Source organism: Pogona vitticeps, chromosome 14, assembly GCF_051106095.1.
Source record: "Pogona vitticeps strain Pit_001003342236 chromosome 14, PviZW2.1, whole genome shotgun sequence".
NCBI classification, from domain to species: Eukaryota; Metazoa; Chordata; class Lepidosauria; order Squamata; family Agamidae; genus Pogona; species Pogona vitticeps.
The window spans coordinates 11,749,015-11,765,712 of NC_135796.1; the positions used below are offsets into that span (position 1 = coordinate 11,749,015).

Genomic DNA, 16,698 nt, shown 5'->3' on the forward strand with positions numbered 1-16,698 from the left:
CAAGGGGTGGCGAGGCGAGGGGAGAGCTTCCATAAATCCCGTACACGGGAGGGGGGGATATGTGTTTGTGGGAGTGGGTGGAGAAGGTCGTAGGTATGATGTGCCTCACTGGGGGGCGTGGGCGGGCAGATGCGGTGTGCCTCCTATGGTGCCAACGTTGGCGCCAGCTTCTGTGGACCATGGTGGGCCACTGAACAGTACTAGCTTTGTGATTGTCTCCCCCCCCCCAGGTTGCTCTGAGTTCCTCTACACGCCTTTTTTATGTGTAAATCCCAGAAAATGGGGAAGACGAAGGGAGATTTGTTCCCTCGGTCTTCCGAAGGGCTCGGCCACCCTCATGTTGTAAAACCACACAGCTTGTTGTGATTGCTTCCGTGACACCCAAACTCGCCTTGCTCTGTTCTGTATTTGCTTTTTGTTTGTTTGTTTGGGTTTGTTTTGTTTTCCTGTTTTGTACATTTCCGTTGAACATTTTTTTTCTTCTTCTTCATGGTGATCGAAGAGAACAGAACCTTTTAAATATATCCATTTTATTAAAATTATTATTATTATTAATATAATGTTTACTATCGGAACTGATCAGTGAAGTAAACTTAAAAACAAAAGGAAAACCATGCAGCATTGTGGTCAATTGGTCTGTTGAACAAAATCATCTGTGACAGAATGTGGAATTTGATTGCTGTGACCTTATCTAGCAAATGATTTTTACCTCACACTTCTTCAAATGGGTGCCCCCACTGACACTCTGTTCTCTGATAGTTGCAGTTCCAGTCCTGAGAACTTTGTGATATATCCCAAAACCACATTCCAGGGAGGGAACACAAAATTAAATACATTTATTTTGGAGAAAATAGAAATCGAAATGGTCTTTGAGAGGATTAAACTCATAGATGTACTCGCATGAAGTTGAATACAGAAATGGTAGTTATGGATCCACATTCACACTCTTGTATGATCATGTCTTGGTGTGAAAGCTGGGCAGTGAAGAAAGCAAGACAGGGGAGAAAAAACTGATTTATTTTGAAATGTGGTGCTTACCGGCAGAGAAATTTCCGGATACCCTGGGCCACCAGAAAGGCAAACAAGTGGGTCCTAGATCACATCAAGCCTGGACTATCTCTGGAGCCAAAAATGTCGAAACTGGGGCTGTCCTACTTTGGACACATCATGAGAAGGCAGGGTTTTCTGGAAAAGACCCTAATGCTGGAAAAAGTTGAAGGCATCAGGAGAAGAGGAAGACCAAGTAAGAGATGACTCCCTACAGGCTTGAGTCTACAGGAGCTGAACACATCTGTTGAGGACAGGACATCATGGAGATCACTTATTCCTAGGGCCACCATAAGTTGGAGGCGGCTTGGTGGCTCATGACAACATTTCTGGGTCAGAAATACACTAAAGAGTCATGGTGTAGGAAAACATTGCTGGATTCAAAGCATGCCCTTTACTGCTAAGCTATGGCCTCTCGCCATGATTATCAAGGCCTTCTGAGGTCCAGTCCTTCACGTTAAGACCAAGGAGCGTCCGTATATTGCAGTGCTGAAAGCAAGGAAGTCCGGACGGAAGAAGGGTGAGATTCTGCCCATGTCTGGTGCTCAAAAACCAGTTTCTTGGAGTTCTTTCATTCCAAGGGTATACAGTATCTTTTGTTTATGGCTCTGGTTTGGAATTCTGATATCTCAAGGTGGCTAAAAAAGCCAACCTGGGTGGATGCCAGAAGCCCAACATCATCTGTCCCCGTTATACAGATTTCTCTGCTCTCCAAGAGGGTAGGACTAGATCTCATGGCTTCGTGGGAGAATAGATTTCAGCTGATTGTCAGGAGAAACAGCTTGATGGTGAGCACCCACATCAACAATAAAAACAGTCCTCGAGGCAGAGCTGGTCTGTCCCTTTCTGGAGTGGTCAGTTTGCGTGGCCATGTCTTTTAGATGTACTAATGGGTTCCCTGCATCTAGTGCAATGGTTCCCAACCTTGGGCCTCCAGATTTTCCTTGACTAAAACTTCCAGAAGCCTTTACCGCTAGATGTACTGACCAGGATTTTTGGGAGAATCTCCACAAGAATATCTGGGGACCCAAGACTGGGAACCACTGGTCTAGTGCATTCACTGCATGGGACGGTCTGTGAGCTCTCTCTAGCTTTATGAGTCAATGACCATCACACTGTTGGTTTGCAGCCTATACAGAATTGTTTGTTAGGCATGCAGTTCCTCTTTTGTCACAGCTTCGTCCAGTGGCCGTAGAGGCACAATGGAAGGCCCCATTGCTTTCAATGGGATGGTCTCTGGTTTGCATCATGGCAAGGTGGAGATCACTGGAGCAAACACCGTTGGACTCCTGGAACCAGTGGGCATCCGTTATGTTGTGTATTTGCAAATACGATACTTCAGTCCTTCAAGCCTTTCTTGATCAATTTCAGCAGATCACCACCGGCCCGGTCAACACCTGCTTATTAGGGGGATAAAAATGTAGGGATGCAATGAGGAAATGCAAAGGAACCAAAAAACAAACACAAAACCTTCGAATTCTTTAGAGGGAAAGTGAGATACAAATATAAGACATTTGGGTTTTCCGGAGTGAGTGGATTGTTCAATTTGGTTCTTCAGTGGGATTGAGTTTGGGATGGCAACCCCATGCACAGAACTTGTTATCTTCTACCATGTCGCATTTCCTTCTTTCCAGGATGTGGTGATCCATATTTCTTAATCCGGGAAGATTCATGTTTTGGAACTATTCCCAAGAGTCTATCAGAGTGTGTCCATGTCCTTTGTGGTCAACGCTCCTTCGCCAACATCAGTTTTATGCGTTTGCTTACTGCCAGTCTCTGCATTTTTGTGTGTGCCATGAAAACTACGGACAAGGATCCTGGCTTTTGAAAAGGAACAGTTGGAAAGTGAAACACATGGCATTGGGGAGAGATGGATTTGCCTTCATTTAGACCAGTGGTGTCCAACCTTGGCCCTCCAGATATTTTTGAACTACAGCTCCCAGAAGCCTTCACCACCACCTCTGCTGGCCAGGATTTCTGGGAGTTGAAGTCCAAGAACATCTGGAGGGCCAAGGTTGGACACCACTGAATTAGACGGTTGGGATAGTTACTTTCTTGATCCCAGCTCCTGGAATCTCTCACTGGCCGGGCTCGCTGGGGGGATTCCAGAAGCTAGTTTCAAACAAAGTCATCTCTCCAAGATGTGGTTCTGAACTACAGTCTAGATAGGTGGTTCCCAACTTTGGTTAACTCAGGTGTTCTTGGACTGGCATTTCTAGAAATCCTGGGCAACACAGCTGGTGGTGAAGGCTTTGGGAATGGCAGCCCAAAAATACTTAGGTGACCTAAGGTTGAGAACCACTGGTCTAGATGGCCAACCTATCAAGGATGCTGCCACAAAGCATCCTTGATTTCAGCAGCGGGTTAGACCAGATAGTGTTTGAGATCCCCTCTAACTCTGGTTCCGTAATCCTGTGGATAAAATATCTGGGGATGACTTCCCACTGTTGCACACAGCTTCATATATAAACGTGAATGGAATAATTTGTTATGTTTTCTTTTCCTGACTGGTTATCTGCCTATTTTGTTACATAGTCCCATACCTGGCACAAAGGTAGTCAGGATCAGTGGGTGCTCTTGAGCATTTCCAGCCAGAACTGGCTGCATATGTAGGGAACAGACCTTCTTAACTCTCCTCAATCACAAGCGGGCACCGCATCAAGGAATCCTTTCCTGCTAGAAGGAAGTACTAGCCAACCAAGCCTTACATGAAATGAGTTTGCTGAGAAGTAGAAATAGGGAATCGTATGTTGCAATTCAGAAAGTCTCCCCAGGCCAGTGGTTTCCAACCTTGGGTCTCCAGATGTTCTTAGACTACAACTCCCAGCAATCCTGGCCAGCACAGCTGGTGGTTAAGGCTTCTGGGAGTTTTAGTCCAGGAACATCTGGGGAACCACAGGTTTGGAAGCACAGCTCTGGGGAAATACACCGGAAAGCTAATGCATGAAGAAAAAGCTTTTTAACCTACAAGAGAAATTATATATATATATGACTATGATTCCCAAAGTCCTCTGGCCCTTCTGGGTTTTAATATATTAAGTTGGGTTTTAATCAACAGTGTGTTGCCATCTTACTCTATTTTATACTGTTTTGCAAACACTTTGGAGTCACACTTTGTTTGCAACTCATATTTCCCTTTATTGATCTTGCTCTTAAAGACAGCCGGTCGGGAAAAAATAAGAATGCATTACACTCTGGATTAATACTTGTGTTCACCTTACAACTCTTTGTTTGATCTTGAAAATGTGCTATAGCACAAGCGAGGGGCTGGCAGACCACCTCACATTCTGTTTCCGTGGAAATAAATCTTGTCGAATGCAGTGACGTTTTCTCACAAGTCTGCCTACGTAGGATTGAACAGGGCCGCCCAAGACATTTTGCTGGCTGAGGCAGAGAAGTAAGCAGTTATCTCTGTGTATGATAATATGCTTCCTCTCCAAGAGTCTTATTTTGGCACCTGAAGCCAAACCAAATCAAAGGACAGGCAGTAAATATAAAAAATATAAAATAATAAATGGTTTGCTCTCTCTTCTCGGCATTCAAATCTGCTTGGCAGAGGCCAGATCAAGACTAAAGGGACTTACTAGAAAGTAAGTGGAATTATATACGAGGAACCCTTACTTTATTAGAGGCTGGACATTCTGGATTTGTGTGTGTGTGTGTGTGTGTGTGTGTGTGTGTGTGTGTGTGTGTGTGTGTGTGTGTGTGTGTGTGTGTGTGTAGGTTGGTGGCATTGGAAAATCCGCTCTGGATTTTAGTCTGCACTTTAAAGAAGGTGTCTAAGGTGCTGAACCCATTTTGAGGAGAGGGTTCGACACTTGGTGTAGATCTTTTAAATTCCAGGTTGTGAGCCAGAGCTGATTTGCTGCTCCTGGGGGACCAGGAGTCATTGTGCGCCACCGCTTTTTCATACTACAGCTCCCAAATTCCCCAGCCACTGGCCGGTCCGCCTGGGAAATCCTCAGAATTCTTCTTCTTTAAAAAAGCAGTGTTCCCATGCCCTTATATCTGAACCCACGTGCCCCACCGCGCCGTGCCAGTGAATTTCGGAGAGTCTTTGAAACACTCTGGATCGCTTTGCGTCCAGAATTGGTCCCAGTTGCAAATAGCTGCTGGAGCGATGCTCTTTTCAAGTGGGAAGCTAAGGGAAGCCCCTCCATCAGCTGGAGAAGAGCGCTCAGGGGCAGGCAGATCTTGTGGGATCCCCGGAGAATGCCTAAAAAGGAAGAGGCACCTCTCTTATCTGCCCAGCACACATGGGGGGGACTTCAGAGAGAACACTCTGCTGCGTGTTTTGCTGCTTCTCACACGATCTACTACCAGATCTTCAGTCCTTGGTCCGGAGGGGAGCTATCCCAAAGAGGTAGGTCGAAAGCCTTTCATTTTTGTCTGATACATGGGAAGCTTGCTTTCTCTCCTCCTCCTGGTTCTGGGTCTTCTCCTCCTCCTCCTCCTCTTTTCACTTGAGACTTTTCCAAGAACAAAAACCAGCATTCCAGATTGAATAATGACTGGATAGCTCAGTAGGTTAGGCATCAGGCTATAGAGCCAGAGGTTGGGAGTTCGATTCCCCGCTGTGCCTCCTAGACAAGGGCTGGACTCGACGATCCATAGGGTCCCTTCCACCTCTGCAGTTTTAAAATTGCTGGCTAGCAAATGTCGTTCAGACAAACGGAGACCAGGTGAAAATTAATTAAGCAAACAAACAAAGACACAGAGCACCAGATTGGGTTCTGAAATGGCGAGCATCAGAACAGCCAAAGCAATTAAACCCATCTTGATCATCCGTTGGAAGAGATGTGCCTTCAACACCCTGCTTAAAACCAGACTGCTTTATATCAGTTCATACTGTAGTCAGCCCTATGGCACAGTGATTTTTTGGGGGGTATTGTGAAAAGGTAGCCAGTTGCTAGGTATATATTCATTTCTGTTGCATTTTTAGTGCCATAGGCAGGCTGTGGTTCAACCTTCTTTATCCCTCAAGATCACTTAATCTTGGGAGATCCAGCTCTTTGACACAGGTTCTCCTTTTTCGCACAAAAACATCCCCAGGCGTTGTCTGACTACAATTCCCATCATCTGATGCAGCATGGCTTGTGATCAGGGATTATGGAGTGTGTAGTCCAACACAAATTGCTGGATAACTCAGGGGTTTAAGAATCTGTCTATGGATCCATATGTTGGGAGCTGGATTCCCCCACGGTGCCTTCTTGACGGGCTGGACTTGAAAGTCCATAGAGTCCCTTCCAGCTCTGTAATTCTAAGATGATGCTGATGATTATAATGCTAATGATTTCAGGAGGACTCAGCCTTGGGAAAGGTTGAGCATCATTTTTCTGCTGTTTTTCTTGAGTCGCTGATTCAATATGTGCATTGCTGGTAATGCACATATTGAATCGGTGACTCAAGAAAAACAGCATAATGGTCCATTTCAAAATGCAGGGATCCCCCACGATAGTCTCTAAAAGGGCAGAGAAGCCCATAGACAAAAATGCAGCTGTGTCGATCCGTTTCAGCAAGTAGGTTTAGCAGTTCCCCTCTCTATGAGGAACAAGTCTTTTGTAAGGCCAATGGGTCAAGATGCCTAACAACAGAGGTTGCTCACAATGCAAACTGCATTTCCCCATTAGGAAATACAGATTACGTGGTTGCTGGGGAAACTGATTTTTCCTTCCCAGTTCTGTGAGGATTACAGTTAAACTGGGAAGAAACAGGATGGGGGTGAGGAGAAAGGCAGACCATCCTTACTGGCAGGGTGGTGGCCATGGGGACCTCATTCCTGCTCATCAAAAAGTCTTGGGGCTTTGACCCGCAGAGCTATGACGCCATTACACCCTGGCGGATCAAACGATGGTCCCATCTGTGATTTTCTTGAGTCAGGAGTTGGGGACCCTCTCGGATCCATGCCTCGCCCTCTGGAGCTCCCGAAGGGTCTTCTTCCCCTTCCCTAGGCTTCCCAGCTTCTGTGCAGAGTTTTTCCCATTCTAGAAGTCCGGCAGGCTTCCCTAAGATTTCATGTTGGACAGCCTGAGCTTTAGGTTAAAATCTGAGGGTCATTTATTTGAGGCCGGTCTTTCTGACTTCCATATGGCCCCCGAGAAGCTCTCTCTGAAATCCAGTTCCATCTGTGGCCAGAAACATCCTCCCAGCCCTTGCTCTCCTTGAAGGCTGTGGTGTCTGGCTCCTTAGTGGTGGCCAAGGTGTTCTTGGACTACAACTCCCAGAAGCCTTTGCCACTACTGGCTGGGATTTCTAGGCCTTGGAGTCCCCAAACATCTAGGTGCTAAATGGAGATTCCTGTGTCGTGTTCTAAGCGGAGACTCTTGTGTGTGTTCACAGCTAAAGATGAGTTTTCTCTGGACCTTTCTTCTCCTCGGTTCCCTCCCTCTTGCCGCAACCTCCTGCCCTGAACTCTGCCGGTGCGCCGAGGATATCGTGGACTGCATGTCGACCGAGGCCAACGAGGACACCATCCCCTCCTCGTTCGCCCCCTCGACCAGGAAGATCTACCTCAACAACAACGAGCTCACGTTCATCCCCAGCGGGCTCTTTGACAACCTCAAGAACCTTCAGGAGGTCCATCTGTGGGGGAATCCGTGGGAATGCGACTGCCACATCCTCTACCTGCGCTCCTGGCTCCAGTGGCAGCAGAACCGGACCCTCTACCGCAACCTCCAGTGCGCCTCCCCTTCCCATCTGCAAGGCAGGATCATCGCCTATTTGATGGAGGACGAGATCATCGCCACCTGCCAGTACCAATACTGCCGACTGGCCCTTTTCTCCCAGATCTGCCTTTTCCTCTTCCTCCTGGTGCAAGCGGTGCTGCTCATCCTCGTCCTGGTCTACATGCGCAGGTTCCGAAAGATCGCCAAGGAAGCCAGCGGGGCAACTCATGAGATCTACAAACATGGGGATCCCTGGGGGACGGCCAGGAAAGGGGGCCGATAGAGTGGCTGTCGGGACTCGCCACGATTCAGCCTTTGGGAAAAGCCATTTTCACACACTTAACCCCTGCTCTTGTTGGGGAAGAGCTTGGGGTCTTAGGTAGGATGGGGCAGGTTTTTTCTTGGAGAGGTTTTTTCTTGGAGAGAGGGAGGAAAAACAGACGTCACAGGACGTCACCCTGAGAAAAACCATTTGTCTCCTTCCAATGAAGGGCAATCTAGGGTTTCCCCTCAAGGCGACAGCTGCTTATGTGAGCTTTCTGAGGTCCTGAAACATAGCCCCCAAATACTCTTTGGGTACCCGCTTTTAAAGTTTGGATGAAAACATGGAGCAGATTCTACAGCCCCTGTGGCATGAGTACTGCCAGCCTCCCTTTTTCCTTCTCGTTCCATTAAAGAAAAAAGGATAACGAATCCTCGTTGGACTGGCTGTTGAATCTTCTTCCATCTTGGCTGTGGGAAAGCATCCACCATTACAGTGGAAGGCAGCAGGTTAGCTAAGGGAAAAGAAAGCTACTGTATTTTTCCATGTATAAGACGATACTTTTGTCTAAAATCTTTAGACTAAAAATTGAGGGTCGTCTTATACATGGAAGTAAGCTAAGGAGAGAACAAAAACGAGGGGAGGGGAAAGCAGGGATCAAAGCGATCCTGCAGCACTTTGATCCCTTTCCCCTGCACTTGCTAAGCCCACTTAGACTTCTTAATTTTGGATTAGAAAAGTGGGGGGCGTCTTATACATGGGGGTGTCTTATACACGGAAAATACGGTATTCACTTTCTGGTAGAAAGCTGTCTTCTAACACCTTAATGTAGTCCCCCCCCCAGCAGCTGCGGCCTGAGGCAACTTTGCCTCCTGATACGGTCAGTCCAGACAGAAGAAGACCCATGGATGGTTTCACAGCTACTGCTGAGGCAGGAAATTATCAGGAGGAAATGAACTCTTATTTTTAGACTTCAATACCCAGAATTCTCCAAGAAGAGAAAATTTTATTAGAATCATTCTGGCACCCCAGTGGAATCCCCTCTTTTTAAAACCCTTTAAAATAGATCTTTATCCTGATATTTTGTTATTCAAAAACTTCTGTTGTCATTATTCATTAATAAAATGTTTGAGACTAGCATCCTCTTTGGAAACATGGACCGCACAAATGAAAGCAATGCGTTTGAAGTAATTTCACAACAGCTGCTGCTGGGGTGATGTTATTTTCAATATTTTTCTTTTTTTCTTGCAATCTGGCATAGCGCTCACACAGAATGACAGACAGGAAAAAAAATCCAGAGGTTTCCCTGCAGCCTGATAGCGTGCATATGGAGAAAGATAGACACACAATTGACTAGGCTTTTGAAGGAAGGCGACACACAGACACAGAGGGGGTGGAGAAGGAGAGGGAGCGGGGAACCAGCAGCTGGGGCTGAAGTTGACCAGAGACATTTTGGCTAGATCATCACTTCTAGGTTTACGAAGAAGGGACACATACACAAACACGTTGGGGTGGAGACAGAAAGGACATACAAAAGGCACTCCAGTGAGTGGCAAACCCCAAAGACACAATTTATACTGAGAGAGGCCTTCACATATGCCAAAACAATTCAAAATAAGTAAGTTTTGCAAGCAATTTAAAATAAATGACCCTCTTGCAGCTGAGTAAAATACTTCACTTTCCAACAACAACAAACAACCCACATCATATTTCCCAGTAAAAATATCTTCACTTCCATGTGTGTCATGCAGTCATTTTTTTAAAAAAGTTGTTTTCAAACATACTAAACTGAATTCAAATACTGTTCCCCCCCCCCCCCCCGGCGTGTAACCACACTCCTATATGATCAGAGATCTGTTCCCTGCCTTTTTTCAAAAGCTGCTGAGTTGAGCCTTTTGTGAATTCTCCACCCTTGGCTCATTGCAAAAACGGGAGGATAAATCACACCTACCCCCAGTGACTTGAATAAGTGACTTTTCAAATCAGCAGCTTGTCGTGTCTGACCTGACGCAGCCAAAGAAGCATGACAGACAACATGCTGTTTGCTGACTCAGACAAGTGGAGAAGTGCAAGCTCATAGATTTATGGGTTTACTGCCCTGTTGGGTCTTCAAAATGGTTCTAGGCGGTGGTGCAAATCATTCTCAAGTCACATAAGCTGCTGTTGGTGTTCAGTAGGCGCAAGACGACAGCGATCTAATTGACCGGACAATGTACAACCGATTCATCAACATACACAGCGGGAATGTTACTTATTTCTTTGAAATATTTTTGCCCCCCTAAAAAGGGGAGGCCAAGGCAGTTTGCATAATTAAAATACTAAAAGCTAATCAGAGTAAATTAATCAACTATGAAATCGTTAGGGATGTTACGTAAAAGCATTAAAAAAAAACAGATTTCAAAGCAACAAAATATAAAATACAGTGGTGCCTCGCTAGACAGTTACCCCGCATGACAGTTTTTTCGCTAGACATTGGGTTTTTGCGATCGCTATAGCGATTTGCAAAACAGTGATTCCTATGGGGGAATTTCGCTGGACAATGTTTGGTCCCTGCTTCGCAAACCAAGTTTCGCTTGATGACGATTTTGACAGCTCCCTCCACGCTCGCAAAACAGGTGTTTTCACGACCTAAGCTTCGCAAGACAGCAATTTAAACAGCTGATCAGTGGTTCGCAAAGCGGCTTTCCTATGGCCGATCTTTGCTAGACAACGACGATTCTTCCCCAATGTTTAATCGTATTAAACAGGTTTCAATGCATTCCAATGGGGAAATGCTTTTCGCTAGACAATGATTTCGCTAAACAGCGATTTCAGTGGAATGGATTATCATTGTCTAGCGAGGCACCACTGTATAATAGTTTAGGGTTTGTTACAATCATTTGTTTCTATCATATATGTTCTTTTGTATTTGTTATACACTGCCCAGAGTAATAGGTTCACTAGATAGGGACTATAAAAATGTAATCACCCAACCAACCCTGTTCATTGTCTCCGAGAGAATCAGTCATTGAAGGAAAGTCTGTCTGAATAGAAAGGTCTTCATTTGCTTGCAGAAGGACAGAAAAGATAGGGCCAGCCTCAGTTCTTGTGGGAGGGAGTTCCAAAGTCTGGGAGCGATGACAGAGAAGGTCCTTTCCTGTCTCCCCAACAAGTGCACCTTTTAAGGTGGTGGGACTGTGAGTAGGCTTCTCTTGATGGTCTTAACACCTGGACAGATTCATAAAGGGAGATTCAGTTTTTGAGATGGCTTGGAATTTGGAATTTAAGTCTCTATAGAGTAAAACTTGCTGGATCTTTTGGGTTCAGCTTTGCAGAAATCTTTCTCAAATCCCGGCGGTCTCCAGATGGACTTCAACACTCGCCGTCCTAATCACTAGCCATGGTAGCTGTGGTTCATGGGGATTTTTGTTCTTAAACATCTGGAGTGCCCTGGACTTTAGAATGGTGGTTATATGACAGCTGGAAAAGGCACTAGAATTGAGGCTAAAATCTTGAATTTGCCAGCTCCTGAGGATGGCAGCTTGTGAAAGAGGGTGAATGTTTTCTGGAAATTTTGCTTCCTGGGGTGTTCTGTTTATTTTCTATGTTGTTTTCTCTTTTTGCTGAAAGTTCTGCATGTTGATTTTATCCTTGTAATTTTAAAAAACGCTTTAAAAACTTTCCCCTAAAATGCATCCATGACCAGCACATCCTTCCAGTGTCCAAGAGATGGCGCTGAAAACTCACCTGAACTTTTCTTTCAGGCCCTATTACTGGATCTTTCATCACCCTGTCAGCAAATTGGGCTCCCCCCCCGCCCTTTCTCAGGACGGACTTTAATTTCCTCCTATTGATCAAGGCCAGAGAACGAAGGTGAAATGGAGATTTTATTTCCAGGACAATGGCTCTCTTATGAAAAGAGATGACCCACTTTCAGTCCGCCAACGAAGTGACATTCCCCTGGCTTCTTTGGGTACATTTCTCATGACAATTTTTATATTCAGTGTCAGCTGTCTGGATTTTCTCCCTCTTCCTAGGACAGAGGAGATGAATGGCAAAACTTCTTTATTCTCCCGATGGGTCTGATAAAGCAGGCACTGGATATTATTTTATAACAGGCTTTTGGGTGGGGGATAACCTAGTATTTCATTGGAAACAACAATTAAGATTTTACAGATCCTTTCTGCCAGCACTGCGTGACAGTATTGTGAGTTAACAGCTGTACTGGTGCTTCTCTTTATTTATGGACACTAAACTTTATCGTCAAAATATCTCTTCTCAGGCTGACTGGAGAACTGTGATGCAGTGGGACGGAGATTCAAGAGACCTGGGGACAATTCCCCACTCACAGAGATGTGACGTTAGTAAACACCACTCCTTAAATATTGCCACATACATTGAAAACTCTATTAGGGTTGCTATTAGTAATTCCCCCCCCCCTTAGATTTCTTGGACTACATATTCCACAATTCTCTGTTTTGAGAATTCTGCCTGGCTAGCTCTGCCCAAGCTTCCTGTTCCTGCCCCAATGCTGGCTGGGAGCTTTCTGTCTTAACAGGAAGCTAGGGTCGAACTAGGCCTAGCTCACCCTCTAAACTTTCTGGCTAAGGCCTTTCTCCCAGGTGAGCCACAGTTGAGTTTCTGTCAGGTGTCTGTCAGGTAGAACTCCCTGAATATATATATGACTCTATGACTTTTTGTTTTGGTTGTTGTGGGTTTTTCGGGCTCTTTGGCCGTGTTCTGAAGGTTGTTCAGAACTTAACGACACCCATCAATCACAGTGACAGATAATCTCTCCTCCTTATCACAACAATACGCCCACAACAGAAACACACTGATCACCATAATCACCCATCTCCTGAAAAGGACAAAAGCTGATCCCACAGCTATAAATACTCAACTCCCAAACAAACTGCACCAGAGCACAGAGTTCTGACTCCTGTCCTCTGAAGAGGCCGGCCACAGAGACTGGCGAAACGTTAGGAAGAACAACCTTCAGAACATGGCCAAAAAGCCCCAAAACCCACAACAGCCATTAGATCCCCGCCGTGAAAGCCTTCGCGAATAATTTTTGTTTTGTCTGTTATGTATCCATGTATCTCCCAAGCTCTGTCTAATCCCAAGACTTCAGCTGTAACACTATGTTTATTCAGAGCCTTAATGGGACATACCATTTCCCTCCCAGATACATCATATATATGTATCTGTTAAAAAACAACATTAGTTGCTGTTTTGCTGATAAGAGCATAAGATCAGTGAAGGATCAAACCGAAATCTATTTAATTCAACATCCTGCTTCACACAGTGGGCAACTAGATGCTTATGAAAACTCACAAGCCGGTTGTGGATGCAATAATATGAGCATTTGGTATCTTCCTTCTCATGCCAGGGGCAGCCACTAGGAACCATAGTGAACAGGTGTTGCTCACTCCACAATGTGGGTTTTGGTTGGAGACCCCTTTGTTGGTGATGTGGCTGCAACAAGGGAGTTCTGTTTTCTCAATAACGAAGGACTTTTCCAAATGATCAAAAGCTGTTCCCCAACGGAAGCATTTCAGCACAAGTGAGAGCAGAGCTTCTTATCCAAACCACACTCTGAAAAGTTAGATTTTTTTTTAAAAAATGCTTGCCCTCCAGAAATCTTAGAAACTTTTTTTAAAAAATGTGCTTTGCTTCACTTCTGGACCTTCCTTCCTCCCTTCCTTTAACTGTGACTTAATTTAAAGCATCCAGCCAAGAGTCTCTGGCAACAAAAATAACTTCCTATTAAAAGTGCCATAGCGCTAAAATCCAACTCCTGGTACAAAACGTGGAGCAAAACAAACCATGCTTTCACGAAGTATAAAAAAGCACGGAAAGGCAGAAGAAATGAACATGATCATCATGGGATTAGCTTTACATTGGCTTGATGGTGGAAAAAATAGTGAACCCATCAATGCTGTACCTGAAATTTTTACAGGAGCAAATTATCTGTTTGGACAAGCCATACAGAAGACCCACCCTATATGATTAGTCCACTTGACTGGCTATTGGTTTGACTTTCCCAAAGCTCATATATTAAACAGCCAGACTCTATAATAGTATTGTGTAATGCTGTTTTGCGTGCTGTTCGAAGCTGGAAAGAGAGGCATACATAGCCATTCAATTGCACAGGTAAGCCATAGAAAACTGGGGCAGACTTATCTTAAACAAGTAGACGGCGGATAATTTTGAAAGAGGCAGATTTTAGTCATAGAGTAATTTTTCCCCCTGCCGGTGCCACTTCACGCCACTTCTGACTTTGACAAATAGGCTTTGGAATAAAATGTTAATCTAGTGAGGGGGTTCTTTGGACGGAGCCTCCCTCCGGCCCCCCGGCCTCCTGCTGACCTTGCTTCAGAAATATGGGAGAAAACACACAGAAGTTTTTCTGTCTCCCAGCAGAGCACTGGCTGCTTTTTTGATTAATGGGTGGAAAAGGCCCAGCTCCTGCTTCATGGCATCTCTCCCGACTGTAGACAAATAAGCAAAAAGTCACCCAATGTGACACAGAGAAGGAGGAATAATAAAATCCTTAGAATCTAGAACAAGCTGAAAGAAGAAAGGGAGGGAGGTGGGGAAAATCCGTTCCATGGGACGGGTCCAAATCTGGAGACAAAGAGGTAGTGCGGGGTAGCGGTTAGAGCACTGGTTTCACATCCACACTCGGCTATGAGACTCGCCGAGCAAGTGTGGGTCAGTTGCAAGAGCTGGACCTCAGCACCCTCTCGGGTTATCTGGATAACACTAGAGGAAGATGGCCCATGGATGGGAGAAGTAAATGAATCGGAGATCTGATGGGAGCCACACATTTGGATTGGAATTTGCATCCATGTACATGCAGGCACATTTGACACACACGGCCTCCGAAAGGCTTGGGAAAAAGGACCCACTGGCTCACATCCCAGCACTTAGATGTCGAGTGGAAATTGTGTAAAGCACTCCTTCTGCTGTGGAAGGTTTCCCCTTGGTGGACCAGTTCTGGGGCTAACCTTGCAACCAATACAAAAATGGACACGAAAGCAGAGCAGGGAAGTGTTTAGGGATGTGCATTTTAGATGTTTGAGACCACAAATCTCAGAATTCGCCTTTCTAGGACTCCCCTTAGCAGGACCCGAGGCTTTAGAGCAGGCTTGTCCAACCTTGGCCCTCCAGATGTTCTTAGACTACACCTCCCAGAAGCTTTCACCACCACCTCTGCTGGCTAGGATTTCTGGGAGTTGAAGTCCAAGAACATCTGGAGGGCCAAGGTTGGAAACCACTGCTTTAGAGGCATCTAAATTGTGCTCACCTGGAAAGAAGACCCAGGTGGCGGGCGTCATGCCTTGGATAGGCCTAACTTCCTGTTTGAAAAGGAAGTTTCTCAACAACTATAGGGACAGTCTCCTTATCAAATGTAGCTTGCCAACGGGGCCTTCTCTCAAGTTGAACACAACTTAGATGTCTATAAGGTCTGTTTCCTGCAGGTGGAACTCCTAGCAAGGAGAATTATAGGGTTTGTAGCCTCCAAAATCTGAAATGTACATTCGCAAGAAACATTTATGCCACTTTCCTTCTGTTGTGCATTTAGGTAGCAGGATACTAGCCATTGATTGGAAACGTCATCACCATCGAAATGCAGAGCTGGAAGAGACCCTATGGATCATCGAGTTCCAATTCCTGTCAAGAAGGCACAGGAGGGGAATCAAAATCCCAATTTCTGGCTTTGCAACCAGAGACCTAAGCCACTGAGCTAAACCATGCCTACAGACAGAAATCACTGGCCCAGGAACAGAACCTGATGGCCAGGATATTTTTTTTTCCTGCGTGCAAGATGTGGGTCCTGCCATTAAGCCACAATTGGTTCTGCTTATATCTTGTTGGGTATTTGTTGTGTTTTCTTAATCAACCCTGTTGGAAACTTAAAAAGTGCCGTAGACATTCGGTAAATAAAAAAAATTAAAAAAGTTAACTTTATAAGAAAAAAACAAACACCCTACCTGATTTATTCTAGGAGGCATTCTCTCCACTGAAGGAGTTCTGTCATTTCGTCCGTCAAATCCACCCACCCCTTTCTTGAAGCCTACTCAGGCCTTGACGGACTTGTCAACCGACGGCTGACATGCCTGGAAGGTGGAAGCCGTCCAGAATGACAACTGCTTTGTTCCAACATGACGGATGGCTGCCGGACCTGTGTCCAGCCATTGTCTGCTTGGCCTGTGGCCCTTCGTTAGGCCATTGATCGTTATCTCTTTGCCGGCTATTCAGACCTGGGAGAAAAGGTGACCGTTGGCCGAAGTGTACCTTGCATTCACCCTATTGTGTTCTCCTCACGGTGGAATCTTCAGGGCCGGGTCAGACGGGCCAAAAGGAAGCCCTCCTGTTCCGTGAGGTCTGAGGAAGAGCCCTCTCTTATTTACCAACGTCTGTGAGGGCATCCGATGCGTATCTATTAGGGCGAGTCAAAGAATGAAAGCCATTTTCCTTTGCTGAACAATTAACTCCCAGGATTGGTGTGGAAGCACTTCTGGAAGGACAAAGCCCTGGCCATTGCACACCTATCTTGTTCATCAATGATCCATCACCGTCTATTAGGCCTTGTGTCGTTGCTGTAATTAATGAGGCCAACCACAGGCACATTTTCAAGATATTTCAGCCATACAGGAGAAACAAAAGGACCCGTGGACAATGGACATTTTTTCCTCACTCCCCCTCTTCCTCCCCCTTTCTATTATATGTGTGTGTGTG

At 45.5% G+C, this 16,698-nt stretch overlaps 1 protein-coding gene across 1 annotated transcript; it reads left to right on the plus strand.

Annotated features, from left to right (window-relative positions):
• Positions 1-4,997: 4,997 nt before the first annotated feature.
• On the plus strand, positions 4,998-9,111 carry GP1BB (glycoprotein Ib platelet subunit beta). Its single transcript, XM_020805462.3, has 2 exons — positions 4,998-5,410; positions 7,387-9,111. Exons 1-2 carry the CDS (start codon positions 5,168-5,170, stop codon positions 7,993-7,995), a joined length of 852 nt encoding a protein of 283 aa, XP_020661121.3. The 5' UTR covers positions 4,998-5,167; the 3' UTR covers positions 7,996-9,111.
• The last annotated feature ends 7,587 nt before the right edge of the window (positions 9,112-16,698 follow it).